General features: G+C 29.7%; 3 protein-coding genes across 3 annotated transcripts; 2 read left to right on the forward strand and 1 right to left on the reverse strand.

Annotated features, from left to right (window-relative positions):
- The first annotated feature begins 5,636 nt into the window (after positions 1–5,636).
- LOC123290366 (translocator protein-like) lies at positions 5,637–7,674 on the forward strand. Its single transcript, XM_044870511.1, has 3 exons — positions 5,637–5,978; positions 6,071–6,165; positions 7,369–7,674. The coding sequence occupies exons 1-3, from the start codon at positions 5,717–5,719 to the stop codon at positions 7,600–7,602; spliced, it is 591 nt and encodes a 196-aa protein (XP_044726446.1). The 5' UTR covers positions 5,637–5,716; the 3' UTR covers positions 7,603–7,674.
- Positions 7,675–9,023: 1,349 nt separating this feature from the next.
- Positions 9,024–18,241, forward strand: LOC123294012 (translocator protein-like). The gene is made up of 3 exons (XM_044875069.1): positions 9,024–9,234; positions 10,854–10,948; positions 18,020–18,241. Exons 1-3 carry the CDS (start codon positions 9,024–9,026, stop codon positions 18,239–18,241), a joined length of 528 nt encoding a protein of 175 aa, XP_044731004.1.
- Positions 18,242–21,532: 3,291 nt separating this feature from the next.
- LOC123290371 (transcription factor BTF3 homolog 4) lies at positions 21,533–22,207 on the reverse strand. Its single transcript, XM_044870517.1, has one exon. The coding sequence runs from the start codon at positions 22,055–22,057 to the stop codon at positions 21,557–21,559; it is 501 nt and encodes a 166-aa protein (XP_044726452.1). The 5' UTR covers positions 22,058–22,207; the 3' UTR covers positions 21,533–21,556.
- Between the last annotated feature and the right edge of the window lie 148 nt (positions 22,208–22,355).

A 22,355-nucleotide genomic window follows, 5' to 3' on the forward strand; every position in this document is an offset into this window, starting at 1 on the left:
TCCAAACTTTTTTTAATTATTATACGCATAAGCAATTAATAAAATTCAAATTTTTAGTGTCCGATGAACCTTAACATGAAATTTGTCACCAATAATACTTACGATTATTCTACTGTTGCTTAATTGTTCATTCCGACATTCGAATTTACCTAATCGTTTTACTAATGTATACAAAATTCATCTGGAATAAATGATATTTAGAAGATAATATTGTACATATATAATTAATTAATTATTATAAATAATTATTATCATAATTTTATTTAATTGAAGGCAAGAAACTTGATTATTTTAGTTTATGCATCAAGTCTAATAAACATTCACAATTGATTTAATTTTATATTAAAAAATAATTTATATAATCTATTCAATTGATAAATTTTTTCTTTAAATTTTATTCATTAGATGAAGTAAAAAGTAGAGGAGTGTTGTACCATAAATCAAAATTTACATTCATGTATTTTTTGATACGAATTTTTTAAAATATGACAATGGAAGTCTCTACTTATAACATTATTATTCCTACAACCTTTGATTTCTTTGAAAATTTGAACACGAACAGCTGTCGATAAAAAGCTTGTGATCCATGGTACAAGATCATAATGTACTAATATCTAATATATCTACCTGAAGGTGATCTATTCAACATTAGATACTTTAACATATAGTTTGGTGACTGCATAAATGTATATGTGATTGAAACTTTCAAAATCATAAAAGTTTCTCTTACGGTCATCATCTTCTCTGAGCGTCCAGTCACTCTGAGTGTTCAGTAATAATAATTAATCATCTTTGGACTTTCTTGTTGAACGAAAATTTTCGTGAATTTTTATCTATGAAATTAAGATATTTACAAAATTTTTGGTAAAGCGAAATTTTAAGGTATTTCCAGCATGGTATCTGCAGTTCCTATGCTAAAGCTATGGTTAAAATTTTTTTCGACATAATTTAACGAAAAATTAAATTTAAGAATTTAATAATGCTTACTATTAATTCCCAAAGTTTCAGAAATTTTGACCGTTTAAAATGGGAAATAATTATGCCAACGTCCCAATTTCGATCAATTTACGTCAAAATTAATATCTCGAAAGTGAAAATTAATTTCTAAATTTTTTTTTTAGAATTTTATTGTATAAACATTTTTTTCTACTTTTTCTTCAATATATAATAATATCATAAAAAATAGTTGGAGAGACCGGACATTTTACATGCTTTAATTGGGACATGACCCTCAAAATCGCGAACTTTGTCTTTAAATATCTCGCGATCTAATCGGCCAAAAATTATGAAATTTTAGGAATTCATAAATAAAGCTATTATAAACCCGAGAAAAAAAATTCGGCCAAATCTGTCGAAAAGTGATTTCATGCTGGAACTACCTTAAGCATTTCAATCTATAGAGGATGAAGCAGCATTATTACCTTTTTTCTCACCCAAAAGTGGAGTGAAAAAGGTACCAAGTGATCGGGGGATAATCCCAAACGATATACAGAGAGTGTTTATTACGCAATCGTTTGTTTTTTGACGTCATGTAAGTAAAGATATATAGCCACTCTTACACACAAAGTTATACGAGTATCTTTCCTCTCACTTCCGAAGTATACAGCCACCTATATACATACTTTGTATTGTCTCTTAACTTAATTTTCGCCCTCGCGGGTAAACAATGATGTTTACGAAAAAATTTTTCAAACAAAAGTTATTTATTTTTTAAGAAACATTTTTATATTTAAAACTTTTGTTCTATCTTTAACGGTTTACAAGATGGATCCTACCGACCCCAAAATCAATTCACCTATGTCGCTCATTTACGAACTCGATCTCACATTTTAAGTCCTGAACACGATATAAAAATTTCAGCTTGATATCTTTTAGCGTTTCTGAATCATTGTTTTGTCAGACAGACGTACAGAAATCAAAAATGGACTAATTAAGTGATTTTATGAACACCCATACCAAAATTTTGTTCGTATCATCCATATTTTTAAGCGTTACAAACTTGGGACTAAACTTAGTATAACTTGCTATATTTCATATACACATGGTATAATAACAGACCAAATTTAAATGTGTGGCGGTGAAAGTATTTTATCGATAGCTGTTTATATATTCAAATGCTCAAAGAAAAAATAAGGTGTAGGAATAAAAGTGTTGTAAACAGATACTAATGTAAATCCATGGTACAATACTGTCCTCTACATTTTAATGCAACTAATGAATAAAATTTAAATAAAAATATTTTTATCAATTGAATAGATTATATTAATTAATTCGTTTTTAAATTTTAAATTAAATCATTTGTGAATGTTTATTAGACTTAAATACTGCAATTGTCATTATTCTTGACTTCATTTAGATAAAAAGTAAAATTATGTATAAAATATTCAAACGTTTTCAGGATGGGTTTTCATGTAATTAATCATTAAAAATTGCAATTTTAACATATTGTGAATACAGGCCTGAATTTACATATTGAGCCACATGGACCATGGCCCTAGACGGAAAATAATTTTTGGGGTGGCACATTGATCGAAAGCAAGTTGATCTAACTATTCTCCTGTGTCCATGGCTTTGACCTACAACTATCGATAAACTTTAAGCGTATTTTCTTTCGATTAAGGAAAGTAATGACATATTTTATGTCGCATTTCCTCCGAAAGCTAACGTTTTTCGAAAAAATGTATTCATCAAAAATTGTTAGTTTTTGTATGAGAATCAACTTTCTAATTTAAAGTGTTATTCTTCCTCTTACCGTTTAGAATCTAAATAGGCTACTAAAGCAACCCGAAGAACTAGGTCCAATCTGATGTCAGAACATAATGTTTCACAACAAACTCTACAATTTTCGTTGAAATCAAATTTTTAGGGGACGCCTCTAGCGAAATATTCAAAAAAAATTGATTTTTAAGGATTTTGACGACATCACCATGATCCAAAAATTAACTTTTTTTTAAAATAATTTAGTCAAATTTTTATCTAATTTGAAAAATTAAACACACAATGCATGAATGAAATCATTCATACATAAATGGTGTTAGTTTTATGCAAAATGTTAAATCAAAAATGTAATAAAATTGCATATATTGTCATATTAATTGTCGTAGGTGCAGTTTTATTATTGCATTGATCTGCTTTATTATTAGAGAAAGGCTGTGATCGTTTTACGACTGAGAATATTTACAATAATATATGATACTAGAATATGTGACTAGGTCATATTATGACATAAAATACGCACCAGAACAACCAATAAATTAAAAACTTGTTTATATAATAGAACAAATATTGTTTTAGATAAAAATCTTATATAAATAGGTACATATGGATAGAAATACACCATTGTCTCACCGTAGTCTATAGCCAACAAGTTAAAATTGATCAAATATAGAATTTTTTTTTCATATTACTTTGGTTTTTTTAATCCCCGAAACAAAAAAAAAGAAGTGTTCTAAGTTTGACCGCTATGTGTGGTGTGTCTGTCTATCTGTCTGTGGCATACTAGCGCCTAAACGAATGAACCGATTTTGATTTTTTTTTTTTTGTTTTGTTTGAAAGATAATTTAAAAAAGAGTTTTCTTAGCTATGATTCAAGTGCGATTTTAGGGTTCCGTACCCGAAACAACTAAAAAACAGACAATTATTTAAGTTGAAAAAATTGCATTCGTGTATAGAACTCGAATAGCTTAATTGGTAGGGCGCTTGACATGAATCCAAGAAGTCCGAGTTCGAGTCCTGGTTCGAGTGTATTTTTTTCAATTCTCTTTAATTAAGATTACTAGACAAGATATTTGTCAATATTTAGTTTACGCCTGTATGTAACATATTATATATCAAAATATAGTCGAATAGACCATGATGTAAATATCGTGTGCATGATTAAATGTAAACAACAACAATAAGTAATCTTCAAGTAATTTAATAGAGAGTGTTCCTAGATATGTTTCAAATTCGAGCTAAGGGTTCTGTACCCGAAAAATCCCCCCACCCAAATTTTCAGAATTGATTTAAATGAAACGGTCAATGCAAAAGTTGAGCTAAAAATTTGATGAATAGGCAACTTGTATTACAGTCCGGAATGGATATTGCTTCCTCGACAATTTTAAAGCACTATTCTCTGCACATATATTTCCTTTCCCAGTTTAGCTCATGTTTGTACAGATTTCTCTGAACATTTTCCATCCATCGTCTTCTTGGTCGAACTCTTCGTCTGGTGCGTTGTATAACGGGATGTCCACGAGTTTTCGTGACAATATCAAAGATGTTTCGCATTGGCAAAATAAAGTTGAGCTCACATGAAATGACAATAGTGTGTTTCTATCTTTATAATGCCATGAACTTTGATATTTATAAAAACATTTACTATTATCACATAAATTGTGTATTTCATGTAAATATTGAAAAAGAGGTCTTGTATTGTTTACAGATTAGGTACAACATCAAATACAAAAAAAGCAAGTGTTCTTTTCTTTAGTACGCTGGCCATGTGGTACTCGCTCTATATTTAGCCTACCCGCAGATCTACAACTTTTTCTCTAGTATTTTTACCCATTTATTGCGAACTTTTTTTATAACCAAATAAGAAAATTAAATTTTTTGACTTGAAAAAAGAAATTCTGTTTGCTTTTATGATAAAATTTCGAATTATTGACCGATTTCCCCGTAAAAATGCCTAAAACTGTCTAACGTTCACGTTAGGAGTTTCCCGAAAGAGAAACGGCTTTTAAAATATTTTGGGGGGAATGTAATACACCGTTAAATAAATACCATACCACTCTTTGTTGAATCTCAAAAGTGCAAAATGGCCATCATAAAATTTCCATAGACATTTAGAAGGCAAACAATAACAAGTGAAAACAAACAATTGACTGAGTTAATTGTTGAAATACCATGTATAGACCGTGTTGATTACTTTGTCACATTACACATGCATACATGTCACACACATATAACTGATATTCCCATTTAATACATACTTTATAATTTGCGCTCTCACTGGTATACAGTGATGTTTGTGAAAAAATGTTGCAAACAAAAGTTGTTTATTTTTTTATAAAGAACATTTTTCACATTTAGACTTTTGTTCTATCTCTAACGGTTTACAAGATGGGTCCTACGGACCCAAGACCCAATTGTCCTATGTTGCTCATTTACGAACTTGACCTCACTTTCTACGTCTTCAGCACGCTATAAAAATTTCAACTTGATATCTCTTTTCGTTTTTGAGTAATCGTGATGACAGACGAACAGACAGACAACCGGAAATGGACTAGTGATTTTATGAACACCTATATACCAAAATTTTGTTCATAGCATCAATATTTTTAAGTGTTACAAACTTGGGATTAAACTTAGTATACTATGTATATTTCATATATAAATGGTATAAAAAAAACTCGGAAATTTTACGAAAGCCTAAATGATTTTTTTTTACTGTGGAAAACAAAAAGAAATGTATTGAATTAAGTTGAATGAAAGTTTAAAGGTTAAATTTATGATTCCATTATACAAAATAAGTATATTAAATTATATTTTTAAAAAAAAGTTATGATGTACGAGTTTTAAATATTAATTAAACATTACATCCTCGTCTAATTATATAGCACGTTCTTTGTCAGCTATTAAAATAAATTATGTTTAATAATAAATAATAAAAACATTATATTTTACGTAGTCATTTCTACTGACAAAGGAATTATTAAACTTAGCGAAATCAAAAATGGAGGAACCAAAATTTGGTTTGGATACAGCACCACCAAAATGTGTAATAGTGTTTGCAATTTTATTAACAATTCTACCACTTGTTGGTGCCTTGTTATTAAGTTTAGCTGTTAAAAACTATGCATTATGTTGGTTAAAAACATTAAAAATACCATCGTATGCACCACCAAGATGGTCTGAAGCACCTGCATGGACTATAGTTTATTGTGCAATTGGTTATGCATCGTTTTTGGTATACCGCGAAGGAAATGGTTTTCGTGGTAAGACTTAAGTGCCATAGAATATAATATAACCTAGTTAGTACATTACATAACAGATTTTTCTATCATAATTTTATTTCTTTATTTTCTAGGATGTGCCCAGATACCGCTTACTTTATACGTTGCCCAATTATTATTAAATTGGGGATTCATTCCATTATTTTTTGCTCGACATAAATTAAAATGCGTAAGTAATGATTGATGAGTGTGCATAAAAAACGTCATTTGTTATTAAGTTATTAAGCAAAGACTATAGGATAGACAAGAAGCAGAAGTATAATTATAAGTGACATCTGGAGTCTGAGGCGATCAACTATTAAGTTTGTCGGCCTTTGCGGGTATGGCTATTAAGTTTAACTACTTTGCGGGGGTGACTATTAACTATTAAGTTTGAAAGCCTGACTCGGTAGAGGCGCTGAAACTCGTATACTACGATTTTAAATTAGCTCATATGGGCTGCTTCTCCTCTATCCTATGCTCTTTGTTATTAAGTAACATAATCAGTGTTGGCAACATTTAAATTCTTAAGCCACTATTTCAACTATCTAATATCACTAGAAAATTACTGAAAATCCCTGTGTTATTTCAAACAAATAAAAATAGAATTGATTTGATTGAGTTAATTGCTTAAATACCATGAATAGAAAGTGTTGATTACGCAATCGTTTGTTTTTTTACGTCATGTAAAAGAAAGATAGCCACAAATACATACAGATCCAAGACGTTGACCTATTTTGCTCATTTACCAACTCGACCTCACTTTTTACATCTTGAGCACACTATAAAAATTTCAGCTTGAAATTTCTTTTCGTTTTTAAGTTATCGTGTTGACAGATGGACGTACGGATGAAAAGACAACCAAAAATGGACTATCCGTAGCATCAATATTTTTAAGCGTTACAAACTTGGGACTAAACTTAATATACCTTGATATATTTCATATATACATGCTATAATAAAAACTAACCACAAACAGCAGAAGAAAATGCGCATGATAAAATAGATAAACATTCATTCATAAATTATCTATCTCTACTAGCTACAGAATAAACATACAACGGGTGGTAAATTAACAGAACATTCGGATTCTTTTTCTTCTTATATACAAGCCCGTAACCCCACTATAAATCAACTATCTCTCTGAAAATTTAGCATCCCCCGTACATTAATTACCTGTCTCTCTTACAGAAAAATTACACAAGGGGTGTTAAATTTACATAGGGAGAATCCGCGCTGAGTATTTTGAAACCACCACCAAAAACCGTAACATAACCCAAAACTCATTTAAGTTGGCAACTTTGAGCTTTACTTAGATATCTTAAAACATAACCTAGTAACCTAATTTTTGAGGATGACATATTATAAATTTATTTAATTCTATATTTTTCAGAGTTTTTATGAGATTCTACTTTTGGATATAACCGCAACAACATGTGCTGTTTCGTTTTACCTAATTAAACCAATAGCTGGTTTATTATTTATACCATATATTTTATGGCATGTGTATGAAACTATTGTAACATACGCTATCTATCGTGATAACTATCAAAGTGGATTAAAACGTTTAATTAATGAAGAAATTCTAAAACCTGAATTAATTATTGATAATGACATGAAGAAATAATTAATTGTTTTTTTAAAATTGTTTAAAATAAGTCATATTAAATAAGCATAGAGTATAGTACTATAAATCATTTAAAACTTGTATCGTTTATTTATCCTATTCCCTACCCTCTTATTTTTGGTCGTATTTCGTTGAAGCTCACTTTAATCGTTTCTAGCAGCCTACCATAGTTTCTAGCCCAACAAAAAACTTTGTTTATTTTCTTCGAGAAATATTTTTAAATAGTTGCATCCTGATCAATATTTATTTTCTTCCACAAAAAAATTGTTTAGGTTGAAAAAACTTTGAGACCAAATTCACAAGTCCAAGAATCATATGTATATTACAATTGTTTACATTTTCAATTTCTACGTATTTTATAACGCGAATCTTAAAATTTTGAAGGAAAAGTGGGATAAAATTTTTCTCCAGGCTCGATTACAATAGTTTTACATTGTATTTTCTTTTTTATAAATGAGAATGAAAAGCTGCAGCCGCGATAAATTGAAAATATCGAAGATGTCAATAACTTTTAATCAAATTAAATTCATGGCATGATAATGAGGTCAATATTACCACAATATTCTGAGTGATATATTAATATATATCTGTACATATAGGGTGAATTATCATTTTTAAAATGTAATACCTATTTATTAAATGTAAAAAAAAATATTTCCCAATTTGTGCTTTATTTTCAACAGTTAACCTTCCTTTTTATAACACAGGCAAATTTGATCCGATCTTATTGGAATTTTTTTTAAAACCCACTTATTTTGAGTCATTCTTTTCAGTTCCGATGTCAGTTTTTGGCTAGCTATCACTTATGTACTAAATTCCGGGACCATGACTCCACTTTCTTAAAACCTATTAGAGCTAGACTAAAGTTGATGACAAATTTGTAAATAATGACCCAAATTTAATAGGATTATATACTTGGTTTATCAAAATAGGATAAAATTTGGATGTGATCGATTAAAATTAAATTTTTTTGGATTCTGATGACGTCATGAAGTTAATAAATTCGATTTTTTTGATAATACAAGCAAATTCGACCCAATCTGATTGGAAGTTTTTTGAAACCCACTAATTTTAGTTCCTTCTTTTCAGCTGCGATGTCAGTTTTCGCTAGCTATCACTTATGTGCTTAATTCTGCGACCAGGACTCCACCGACTTGAAACCTTTTTCAATTGCAAATATTCTCTGTATCCTAACATAAATCGACCGTATATTGACTTAATTCGTTCGCCGATAATATAATACTAATTTTCTGTCACTTTAATGATGAGAAAATGGCCTTAAAACTCCGATTAGCGAAATAAACGCTAGTTCAAAAACGAACTAACAAATGCCTCACCCTATACTATAATATTAAGTTACCTATATAAAAAGTACTTTATACAATAACTTAATAATCACTGTGAATTTTATTTCATACAAAATGACTTGTGTTGAAAGTCACTATTATGAAAAACTTTTTATATCAATTATATTTCCAATCATTATTGGACGTGCTTGTTATTTAGCTGTAGAATGTCGTGCAATAACATGGATTCCTGCATTAACAGAATACTCACCTGTTTGGGTTGCTGTGTACATGTGCAGTGGATATGCTTCGTTTCTTGTTCATATTTCCACGACAGGAAATGATGGTAAGATGTTTTCTTGAAAAATTATTATCAAGGTTTGATTAATCTTAAGCAATAAAGTAAATATTTTAATCGGATTTAAAAAAAATTTATCACCTCAAGCAAAACATATATTTCAATGCAATGCAAAAAATTATTATATTCATCCCGAAAATCGAAAAAAATTCTCTATATTTGCGTTTATAGACGCCTGTTTTAATACCGCTAAATATTGCCTATATGAGTATTCGATGTCAATAGATTATCAGCCAAAATTTCACCCCTGGAAAGTAGGGCCCGATCTAAGGGAAGGGGCTAGCCGAGTAAAATCCCAGAGCGGCAAAAATAAGGGGTGAAGAAATTGAGGACGCCAGGTGCCTCCACGAAGTTCTCAGTTTTTTTTCTTGGAGGAAAAAATATTAAAATTACCGTGATTAACCCGACAACAAAGTTATTTTTTAGGGCTTTTCTTAAATACTAATTTTGCAGCTTTAAATCCTTAAACAGATCAATATATTTTAAAATGGTGTTATGTTCTAAAATTTTTTATATATAAATTTTAAATTGAGAACACAAAATAATTCTCTCAAATTTTTTACCGATTTTACAGTTCTGCACTGGCAATTCGCGATCGCAAGATACGGTGGCGCCGCGCAGCGAGGATTAATGAAACTATTATAGAGGATTTTGAGTTTTGACAGCTACACAAGTGCTGAATGTTTTTGTTGTTGAGATGGAAATTATCAAAAATGAAAAACGTTGTGGTGTTCCCCAGTGTGGGAAAACAAGATCTACAGGCGTCAGTTGTCGCACAATGTCGCAAAAACATGCTTGCACTTGCTTCCCGCGCCCGCTTTGCAAGAACAATAGCATTCGATTTTTTTGTTGTCATTGGCTACAAACACTTTGATTTAGATCTCATGAGGTTTCTCGGTGATGTTCGACGTTTGCAAACATGAAGATTTGATTAATAAACAATTATTTTGCTTCGATTGGATACCACAGAAAAACAAGTTTTTGGAACGAGAAAGCGCCTCTCCTTCCATCAACGGCCTTACTGATCCACCAAGTAGATAAAATATATCACCAATATTAATATCCAGGGCTTTCTCCATGTTAAAAAAAAACAAATAAACAAAAAAAAATGCAAAAATTTATTTTGACAACTTGAACGAAAATCCTCTATATCGGCCATATTGCATTCATACCAGAGCCATCTCTAGGTAATTTCGTTCGCCAATCCTTTCCTTCCCGTTTGTGTTTGACGGGGATTCCCATAAACGTTGATACAAGTAATTATTTAAAGTAGTTTGTATATAAACATTATAATATTTTTAGGGGAATACCCTTTTATCTTATATACCGGGTGTCAAAAAATATTATATACCGGGTGTCAAAAACTTGCCATAGTTTGGTGTACGCTCAGATCTTACAACTTACATAGTTGTATAAATTAAATTTGATTATTTCTACAATAAATAAAAAAATTTCTTAATCAGAAAATTAATGGTTGATTTCTAAGGGTGATACCCACCTTAGTTTGATACATTGAAATTTATGTTTCTGATAACAAAATAAAAACAAAGATTATTAAAAACCACATTTTATCACATATGTTTGTTTATTATTTTTTTTATTTTCAGATATTAAATATTTAGCATTTTTTGCATATGCTTTGCAAGTATCGTTATGTTGGAGTTTTACTGTATTATCTTATGGATTTCAAGCCATCGAATGGGTAAATTTGATGGATGCCAAAAGATTTTTCATTTTAAAAACTCTATTGCGTAAGGAAGTCTAAACAGCTCACTGTCAATTTATGAGAAAGTAATAAGACACTAGCTTATTTTTTAAATGTGTACTACCCACAAGTATAAAACCAACTTTTAAACAAGTAAAAACAAACAATTAACTGAGTTAATTGTTGAAATACCATGTATAGACAGTGTTGATGCGCAATCGTATAGACAGTGTTGATACGCAATAGTTTGTTTTTTGACGTCACGTAAATAACAAAAGATATTCACTTTTAAATACACAACACACACAACTGATATTTCTATATTAATACATACTATAAAATTTGCACCTAATTAACGCCCTCGTGGGTAAACAGTGATGTTTACAAAAAAATGTTTCAAACAAAAGTTTTTTATTTTTTTATAAGCAACATTTTTTACATTTAAACTTTTGTTCTATCTCTAACGGTTTACAAGATGGGTCCTACGGACCCAAGACCCAATTGACCTATGATGCCCATTTACGAACTTGACCTCACTTTTTACGTCCTGAGTACGCTGTAAAAATTTCAGCTCGATATCTTTTTTCGTTTTTGAGTTATCGTGTCCACAGACGGACGGACGGCCGGACGGACAACCGGAAATGGATTAATTAGGTGATTCTATGAACACCTATACCAAAATTTTTTTCGTAGCATCAATATTTTTAAGCGTTACAAACTTGGGACGAAACTTAATATACTAAGTATATTTTATATATACATGGTATAAAAAGTCACTAGTTCACTTTCAACAAGTACACTTGTGACTTGTGGCATTATAAAATACACATAACGAACCTTTTTGAAGGCTTTTTCAGATTTTTTAAATCTGAAAAGAAATAAATAAATCCAATATTTGACATAGCGACCTTAACAGTCGGAATCTATTACTTATTGGGAAGATTTTAGTTTGTCTAGATTTTAATAAAATCTTTTCAGATTTTATTTAAAGCAGTTGGGTTTTTTATTTTTTTAAATATATATTTTATTAGCATCTGACACAAAAAATCCTTAAACAATTTTTCTAAATTGAGCAAAATTGATTTTGAATTGTAATATGAAATATCTTTTGGCATTTTCTAAAAATAAAATTTGTAAATTGATCAAAAAAAGAAAATACTAATGTAAAAAAAAAATTTTTTTTTTCAGAGTTTAATTTTAATATTAATTTTAAATATTATTACATATTTGACTTCTTTTGCTTTCTTTAACATTAGTATGAATGCATGTCTTTTAAATTTTCCTTTAATCTTTTGGCTCTTGAGACTGACAACAATTTTGATAAATAAATATATTTCCACCCCAACTAAATCTTCCTAATTCTCAAGATTTTAAAGATACTAATAAAAAAACTTAAAGAAAAAAAAAGTGTTATATTCTTTTAAATCCTTACATATGAAATTTTTCTCTGATTTTTCCTCGCATTCCCTTAAATTTGTGATTTGGGTAAAACACACTCCTATAACTTACGGTATAAAATCACTGAACTTACAATATATACAGGAAAGTGAATACCTATTTTCATACGATTTTACTAGCGTTTATTATTATATAATTTTATATTATTAGTGATTAATTAGTAAATTAATTTTATCATTAATAATAATTAGTGATAAATTGATCAATTAATTTTTAATTAATATTATTGTAAAATCATAGAGGATTTTCTTATATGCGCTCATCATAAAATTAAAATTTAAATAATTGCAATTCTGGTTTTGTCTAGACCCAGTATGTAAAAATTGAAATCAATACCAAAAATTTTTAATTTTTTTAATCAATTAATTACACTTTTATACATCTTTTGTAAAAAAAAAATAATATCAATTCTCTTTACGTTTTGAGAAATGAGAAATTAACTACCAATATCAACGTTTTTACATAAAAAGAGCTTTTATACAAAAAAGAACATTGACATTGATAGTTAATGTCTCATAAACCGTAGAGAGAATCAGGCCTGGATTTATATATTGGGTCACATGGGCCATGGAACTAGGCAAAAAAATTAACTTAATAAATTATTGAAAAAAAAACCCGCTGTGTTCTACTAATTAAGGATGCAGGAGCACGGTAGTGGGGACACAAAAGACCTCGCACAAATTAGATGTAATTTGCATTTCGGTCTAACTTTTTGGAAAATGGTAGTTTAAGTCATTCTAAAGAAAAGTTCCTATAGTCACAAATCATGAAAATGACAGGATTTCATGTTATAACTTAATTAAAGTTCGAAAATGTATGTCATTTGTATAATATATGCCTATGTGTGTATAGGCAAATAGGCAAATACATATACAGATATGTATAACAACATGCATACGTATGTTTTTTAATGTAAGAGTTGTTTTTTAATTCTTGTTTTTTTGAAGAATATGTTACGAAATTCAAAGAAGAAGCAGTGTTAAATGTTCGGTGGATCAATAATATGAAGTGTTAAGATCAATATTTTCAGCTACATATATACGTATATGATTTTTGACAATTAAATTACAATAATTTTTTAATACAAATGTGTACATTTTCCAACTTTAATTTAGCGATAACTTGAAATCCTGTCATTTTCGTGACTTTTATTCAGAATGACTTAAACTATCATCTCTCAAAATTTGAAAAAATTTGACCGAAATGCAGATTACATCTAATTTGTGCGAAGTCTTTAAAAAAAATATATACATGTTTTCAATTTTGATGGTGAATTATGTTATAACTTGGTAATATAAGACGAAAAGTAAGAATAACATATTTCGACATCTGGAGTGATTTTCAAAATATTGAAAATTGAACATTTTTTTTAATTATTTAGCTTTCAATATTTCGAAAACCAAGGCAGATATCGAAAAATTTTATTCTTATTTTTCGTTTACTTTCATGAAGTTATAACAAAATGCATCATCAAAGTTGAAAATAAGAAACAAATAATTTCACCTCTAAATCTAAAATTGCGTTGACACTCGTACTAGGTACCTTTAATTAATTGATATATAAATGCACATATATTAATCAGCTTGGAAATGTTTGTTTGTGTTGTCACTTTGTGAATATTTGCATACGATTTTTCAGGCGTTAATTAATTATTATGTAATTTTAATTTATATTACTGATTAATTAATAATATTAACTTTATTATTATTAATAATAATTCGTGATTAATTGATCAATTAATGAATATTACCTAATGTAAAATCATAGAGGTTTTTTTTATATGCGCTCATCATTAAATTAAAATTTAAGTAATATTTGCATTTACGTGTGGTTATTGCAAGACCCAGTATGTGAAAAATTGTAATCAATACCAAAACTTTTTTATTTTTTGTGTTTTTATATAGTGTAAGAGGGTGGACTCATAAATCGATCTGTTTGTTAACCTCCGAACTAAATAAAATGGGTATTATAAGTTTGATCACTGTGTGTGTACGCTGTCTCTCTATCTGTGGCATCGTAGCGCCTTAACGGATGAATCGATTTTAATTTTTTTGTTTTTGTTTTATAGGTAATTTAATGGAGAGTTTTCTTAGCTATGTTTCAAATGCGAGTATAGGGTTCCGTACCCGAAAAATTTGTCGAGGGTTTTTTAAATTTTGTAAATTTCACTTCACAAAAAAAGTGGGAGGCACAAGTGCCATTTTTTAATAATAAACTCTTCGAACATTATCACTCAAACATGTGCAGGGTATTTAAACAATTAACTTTTAGTTAGTTCTTATCTTCCTTTGTTATTCCCTACGCCCTACGATTTTTGGAAAAATATTTAAAATAAAAGTTAGTATTTGTAGAAAAGATAATTTTTGGTCGAATTATCTATTCGAAAAACAAACATACATTGAGGTAAAAATGAAATGGCTTGCAGTACAAATCGCATTTTGTGAGCAAATTTTTCAAAAAACAATTACAGAAAAAATTTACTCTTGCCAAAGGCCGGTGTATAATCATTGAAATTTTTATGAATATCTCATTATACTCACATAGATACAAAGTATATGCATAAATTTATTCCCATGTATTAGTATGTAGACTTCAAAAGAAATACTTTTCCAAAACAAATTAATATACACTAAAAAGTAAAAAAATAACGATAATATAATGTAGGTAAAATTATTGTTATTTTTGGAATCGATGTCAGCCAAGGAAACAACTCTGACAGAACAGTTTGCTTCAATTAGCTTGGCTGACACCGACTCCAAAAATATATAACAATAATTTTATCATCGAAATCGGTTGGCGTGATATTGAGTTATTCGTCCTCTTGCCGTGCATACTTAATGCAAATTTAACACTTTTATGGATTTCTCATGGATGCCGTTGTCAAAATGGACCAAAATGAAATAGGACTACACAGGAAGCACCAGCTTTCAAATAGATAAGGAATCACCAAAATCGGTTCACCCAGTCAAAATTTCTGAGGTAACAAACATAAAAAAAAATACAGTTGAATTGATAACCTCCTCCTTTTTTGTTTGAAGTCGATTAAAAAAAGACTAGTAATGATGAATTTTTTAATTGCATAATTGTTCAACATTAATTAATAATCTACTAACCTGTTAACCTGGAAAAAAAATTAATTACATTAATATTGAAAAATCCCGTATATTTTTATTTTGGCTTGACATATATCGTTATTAACACGTAGGCAAAAACTTATAATAATATGTAGGAAAACACCTAATAAAACGTAATAAATACCTAATAACAGGCCCGTGCACACGAGAGGGGTTTTCGAGGTCAAAACCCCTCTCATTGAGAATCTGTCCATATAAGTTTTGAATTAACAATATAGTCCTGTAAATGCACCAATTTATGAGACGCATTTCCACTGTTTAGGGCGTCTACAAATTGTGAACAAAAGTGTTGAGCACGAAATGAAAATCTGGGAAAACTGGAAACTAAATATCGATGGAAGTGAGTCAAATTTCACAACGAAAATGTCTCCCGTGGTACCTGGTGCCCAGGCAGGCAGTATACACCTCGACCTTTGGAATTTTACGAGAATATGTATCATATTCCGTCGAAACTCGTTACTCGAAGGTTTTGGGGCCGCCGAACACGAATATCTCTACGACAATGACCCCGAGGTACCTAACGCTCAGGGAAGACGAAAGGGGAACGGAATGTTACATATTATCGTAAAATTTCAAAACACGAAGTATATACTGCCCGACCTGGGCATCAGGTACTTCGAAGACCATTTTCATTTTGATATTCGAGTACAGCGGCCTGAATGACATATTATGTAAAAAGCAATCATAAATCTTTAAATTCTTTAAAATCACACCAGCCACTTTATTGCGTATCTCAAAACAAAAATCTACCGTTTTACCCTACTTCCAATATCGATGAAAAACTTACCTTTGGATATTTTTTATTTACCTATATTTTATACCTACTGCCATAAAAAAATGTTATCATCACTAGACATTTACAAAAAAAAAAAAAGAATTTTCACTTGCAAAGAAAATAATTTCAATAAAAATAATATGGAACAATTTAATGAAACCGATTCAGACACTCAACAATATATTATAATTTTGGCAATATTTCTAACAATATTACCAGCAACTGGAAGTTGGCTATTATTTTCAGCTGTACGAAACAATGCCATTGAATGGCTACAAACATTAAAATATCCAAAGTTTTTAGTACCACCCAGATGTTTACGAATTTTTGTATGGACTCTAGCTCATTGTGGTGTTGGGTTTTCATCTTTAATTGTGTACTATGTTGGGAGTATTTACTATGGTAAGAATAATTTTTGTATCTAACTAGCAGTACCCGCCAGCTTCGCTGGGAAATTTCAACAATAAAGACTACCGTGATATAGTTTTCACTTATCGTCTTTTTTATTCACAATTTCATGAACCCTATTTTTTAAACACAGTCCGTGCTACCCGCTGATAATGTAAATATTACGGTGACAACGGTTACCATGACGACAGTTAAATCATAACGGATTCAAAAATGTCGGTTTTCCATTTCCATACAATCTTTCATCCCCTTTTTCAGTTATTTTTTAATATTTCCCGTTCTCCTGGCAATTTTGGGATGCAAATATGTATAAACACTCTAGAGTAAAATTCAACGGCCTGTCAAAATTTCATGTCAATCTATCGACTACTTTTCGAGTTTTGCAGACACAAACATAGCTTAGAGTATTTTATTCACCTCTTTCAATTATTTTTCGGGTTAAATAACTAAATTTTTATTTTTATAGTCAAGGCGCTAAAGCAATTTAAATATACACTTATATGTAATTAAATTTTATTGGGGTTTGCTAAACATCCAGTATAATAGTAGCCTAAAAATACCTTGGTCACGTGAGCGATATTACGGTTGTTTATTACCATTTTAAAATTGGCGGTTTTGTCTTTTGTATGTGTGTCTGTCTGCCTGTCTGTGGCATCGTAGCATGTCGCTTGTATAATTGAAAAGTGCAATATAATTTTGTGTTCAAATTTCAATGCTACACTTACAGTATTTAATTTTTATTTTCAGAAAATATCAAAATACCACTTCTGTTATATGTTATACAATTGTGTTTAAATTGGGGATTTATACTGTTGTTCTTTGGTGCCCATAAATTAAGATACGTAAGTATATTTTTCTTATAATATTAAAAAGGTACATTATAATTACTGCTGATGCTATTTTTGCTACTGGATTCGAAGAATAAATAGCTGCCGATATCATCTAAATGATTAAAGCGTATTTTGGCTTCATCTTCCAAGAATGCTCTTAACATCTTTATGAACGAATCAGCAAAAAATGTAAAGCTCAGAGTTACATAGTGGTGCTACGATATTTCGAACCTAACCGAAAAACGGACTTTTTCCTTTTCCAGGATTTTTCGATAACTTTATGTATTAGATAAATTCTGAAGCCGAATTCGAATTCAGCATGCTAAAAACTATACAAAATAATCTATCGCATCAATGCGACAAAAAAATCAAATTTTTTTGACCCTTTTAACCTTCAATTTAACTTAGATCATATATTTTAAACAATTTACTCTCTTTTTAAGATTTTCTTTAATGTTTACAGAGTTTTTATGAAATATTACTTTTGGACATCACAGCAGCAGTATGCGCAATATCATTTTACAGTATAAATCCAATTGCTGGAATATTGTTTGTTCCATATATTTTATGGAATTTATATGAAACGATATTTGTATACGTCGTGTACCAGAATAATGGCCAAAATGGATCGCAATATTTAGAAAATGGAGATTTCGTCAAAACAGAAATAATTGTACATGCTTAAGATTATGATGAAAAGATAATATATACCTACCTAATACGGCCGTAAAAATAGTATAACATCGAAATCGATGGTTGGTAATAAAATTTAAGTTCCTTTTTACTTACTTTTGAATGATCTGTCGGATAAATTCTCCTTCATGTTTTTATTCTTAAGAATTCACATATCTTGTTTTATGTTCTTGAATGTTTTTTATTCCTACCCTCTTGAAAATAATAAAAAGAATTTGACTCAATCAATTAGCAATCCATAAACGATCAAAACTTTTGTATAACTTATGTTCAGTTTTTTATGTTAAATAATTTGTACTTCTTGATCAATTCTAACATGAAATTCCCTGCGAATAACTGAATTGTGATTCTTGTAAGTCTTTCTAAATTTATATAGTCTCAATAAATTTAATAAAATTCTTAAAATTAAAGTCCATTTTAATATTAAAAATTCAAATTAAAATATGCCACATTTGTAACAATTTTAAAAACTCTCTTGTTTTTAAATATATGCCAGCATGCTGCCTAGCTTGGTTTGACATTCTGTATTAAACATCAACGATAGAGTCCACATACTGGTGATGGTTAACAATTTGCCAAAATTCAAAAACGCCTAAGGATTTTTCTTAACTTTTCAGGAAACTTTCTGTATTGTATTAAAATATTGTACATCTTTAGATCACAATGGAACTCTGATAAGATTGCCTTGTCCTATTTCCTAATGCAAATATTTGTCAACATTCAATCTTGAACTATTGATATGCATCAATCATTACCGAGTACACATCTCCCGCTTCACCACTTCATGATAATTGTACTTCAACTTTATCATGATGTAATTTTTTGTAAATAAATATTTTCTATTAATAAAAATTTTAGTGAACAATTTTACGCATCTTTAATTAATTTGTAACATTAACGAACATTCCATAATCTAAGAGAAGGTATAAGGTCGATCTTTATCCATTTGATAACAAGATGAGACATATTTTTTATGGAATTGTATTGCTTTTATGGAAATTTGAGACTTAAAGAATTTGTACATTGATTCATTAACAATTTTACATTTCAGAAACACAATATTTTCTTCTTCACAAATTCTAATTTTAATTTCCCCTTCTATTCCTAGTCTTTATCACACATGAAGCGACAATTTTCGCAACCTTTAAGCTCTGCTTTTGGAAATTTCATGTATTAATTTTTAGCCGTTACTTCGATTAGGCCCAGACTCATTTGACAACCAATTCATTATAGATGGAAATTTGAAAACTTTTGTGTGGATCGTATCTAATAACTTTCCCCTTTACCATGGAGGCCTTTGTTTTTTCAAAATTTTTCTGACTTTTCCATGTTTTCCGGTTGAATAATTTAAAAATTCTCTAACCAAATTAATACTTTTAAATTGTTTTGAAAGGGGAACGAAAATTTTACAAGTAACGAGCACTAAAATTGACTCAAGATATTACAATTACATACCTACGCCATTTTTTTAAATAATTCGAATAGAAACATAAAATTGTTAAAATACTTTTAAGAAGTTTGTTATGAAAATGATAAAATTTACGACTGATTTCCCTGATTTTTCTAGTAGTATTTGAATTGCCTGGCATTTCCAGATTTTCCAATAATGTAGCCACCATGTTTACGAAAATGATCATAACCAAAAATACTTCCATTTACGGAGAAAGAGGACACTCCCCTTTTACGGGACCTGGAAAATTTTTCATTACGCGGGAAGTTTAAATTTGATATATATTCATTGAGAATATTTTTTTAAAATAATTGAATAAAAAAAAAATCCAAAAATCAACTTGTCTCACAGTTTGCACAGCAGGATGCCATCATACAACACCTTGAAAATTGCAATTAATAAGTCGTCGGGTAACATAAACCCTGCTGTGCTGATTGTCAGAAAAAATGATTGAATATTTTTTCATTCAATTATCCTCTTATTTGCATATCGTTCTCAATGAATATTCATAAATTTGAAGCTTGTCGTGCAGTTTAAACTTTTCCATTCCCCCCTGAAAAAGTAATCCCGCAGCTATGAAAATTTCCGTAGAGAGATAGTTGTTACATGACCGTTCTAAAATGGCTATCAAAAGACTAATTTAATATTTGTATCCAATTAGATCATAAAAAACAAGTACTTCGACAAGCTCAAATGCGTCGATATTTGTATAAACATTTCCAACCGATGAGGAAAAACAATGTTTATCGAACATGTACGAAGCGAAAACTATGTTACGTCAAAAAATTGATAATGTGACCGTCTTACAATCGGATATTAAAGCAGTTAATGATGAAATTCTTAAGCTACAAACAGATATAGAAAACGCATTTCAAAGTTATTGCTTGGGACATTATGATACATTTGCACCAAAATTAGCTGTACCCAATTCAAAAACTAGTGTGATTTCTAAAAACGCTGAAGATGTGGTTGTAACACCTGCTGAACCAGTTCGTGAATTATACCGTCGATCATCGTTTAACACAGATGTTGAGCGTTCGTTTAAAAATCAACAAAAGATCATGAAAAAGGTGGCTAAAAATAAGCAATTGAGTGATTTTCATAAAAATCGTGTCTCTTGACTTATGTCATATTTTTCAAGCTGCAAGTGAAATATCGATTTTCCAAGTTAAATTCACAATAACTATTCTACTCGAAAATGAGAACAATAATTACTTCTACAACTAAATTTACACCTTTCTAGACATTTCCCAAAAAACGACCTTCACAAATACTTCCAGTTTTACCCCTGACGTGTTCCTTACTTAAAAATGACCTTCTGAAAAAATACAACGCAAAACGAATCATATAAAATAAGTTTCCAGATATACTTAGTTATTCGAATATTTTATTTTCCTATGAAATATTCTACAGATATTCTTTATCATGAGTTTTCACACATATTAAGATCAAAGGGGAAAAATGAATTTTGTGTGAAAATGTGTTCACAATATTATTTGGTAAAACGTTTTAGTTATAATTATAATATATAAATATACTTTTTTTTTAACATTGTGTATTTATTTTCAAAAAATTGTACGCCCTTCGAGACAAAAAGTTAAAAAAAAAAAGATTACAATCTCAAATGACTATACAAAGTTTTTTTTTTCTTTTAAATCGTAACAACAAATTAATTAATTTTGGTATTTCAAAAATGTTTATTTTACAACTTTTTTTACCACAAATCTTTAGATAACTAGAAACAGAATGGCATTGAAAAAAAAAATTAAAAATACGGACACAAGCTTCGCTATTTCAAAAAAAAAAGTGTGATTAATAAAAACATAACCTTATTTAGAGAAAGATTTTATTGTTATTTTAATTTGCCTTGTCATTTTCTTTTCTTGCCAATTCATCTTTCTTCACTTCATCCTTGGACGCATCATCGAAATTGCCAACTAAATCAGGCACATCATCATCTTCATCAGCTAAAATTTTTCCAGTCACTGCTGAATTTGCCACACTACTTGCAATTCGTTTTAATTGTTGTAAACCTTCTGGACCTAGTTGACTTAATATGCCAGGGAGCATTTCCGTGATTTGTTTGTTTTCACCATGGCCAGTAATTGCAAATGTGTTCGCCGCCAAGGATGCTTGTGCTTTTGGATTATTAAAATGTATCACTGTACCATCATCTTTGATCATATTTACTTCTTCAATGCCAGGAATTGTATTTACAGATAATTTTTTCAGTGATGATTGTAATTTTTTGTCGTCGGTTGCGGCTGTAGCATGTACAACCTTCTTCTTACGACGAGGTGTACCTTTACCACCAATTCGTACTTGTGCTTGCATTTTCTTTAATTTTTCTGTATTCATTTTGTTTGATTTATTTTATTTGACACTTTAACTTAAACCAACTATTTCTATTTTGTTGTTTATAACTAAAAAAGTTTCAAACACAATGTGATAGACAAGATACACACGTGCTTAAAGCCGGCCACTACAGAGAAGAAAATGGAGGTTTTTCAATCCAGCTTCCTCTAGTCTTCCTGCTAGTTCGTTTTCAAATGCATATATATTTGGTAGCAAATATTTACGCGGTTTATTTAAATTTGAATACCTCTTTAAAATAAATACTTTTGTGTGTTATTGTTCTAAGTTGAAGAAAATTTAA

This window comes from Chrysoperla carnea, chromosome 1, assembly GCF_905475395.1.
Source record: "Chrysoperla carnea chromosome 1, inChrCarn1.1, whole genome shotgun sequence".
NCBI classification, from domain to species: domain Eukaryota; kingdom Metazoa; phylum Arthropoda; class Insecta; order Neuroptera; family Chrysopidae; genus Chrysoperla; species Chrysoperla carnea.

Bases quoted from the DNA above. Each gene is read 5' to 3' on its own strand.
- LOC123290366 (XM_044870511.1), top strand. From the start codon at position 5,717: ATGGAGGAACCAAAATTTGGTTTGGATACAGCACCACCAAAATGTGTA. The intron at 5,979-6,070 runs GTAAGACTTAAG...TTTATTTTCTAG, and splicing joins CGAAGGAAATGGTTTTCGTG to GATGTGCCCAGATACCGCTT. The intron at 6,166-7,368 runs GTAAGTAATGAT...TATATTTTTCAG, and splicing joins CTCGACATAAATTAAAATGC to AGTTTTTATGAGATTCTACT.
- LOC123294012 (XM_044875069.1), top strand. From the start codon at position 9,024: ATGACTTGTGTTGAAAGTCACTATTATGAAAAACTTTTTATATCAATT. The intron at 9,235-10,853 runs GTAAGATGTTTT...TTTTATTTTCAG, and splicing joins TTCCACGACAGGAAATGATG to ATATTAAATATTTAGCATTT. The intron at 10,949-18,019 runs GTAAATTTGATG...TAATGTTTACAG, and splicing joins GATTTCAAGCCATCGAATGG to AGTTTTTATGAAATATTACT.
- LOC123290371 (XM_044870517.1), bottom strand. From the start codon at position 22,057: ATGAATACAGAAAAATTAAAGAAAATGCAAGCACAAGTACGAATTGGT.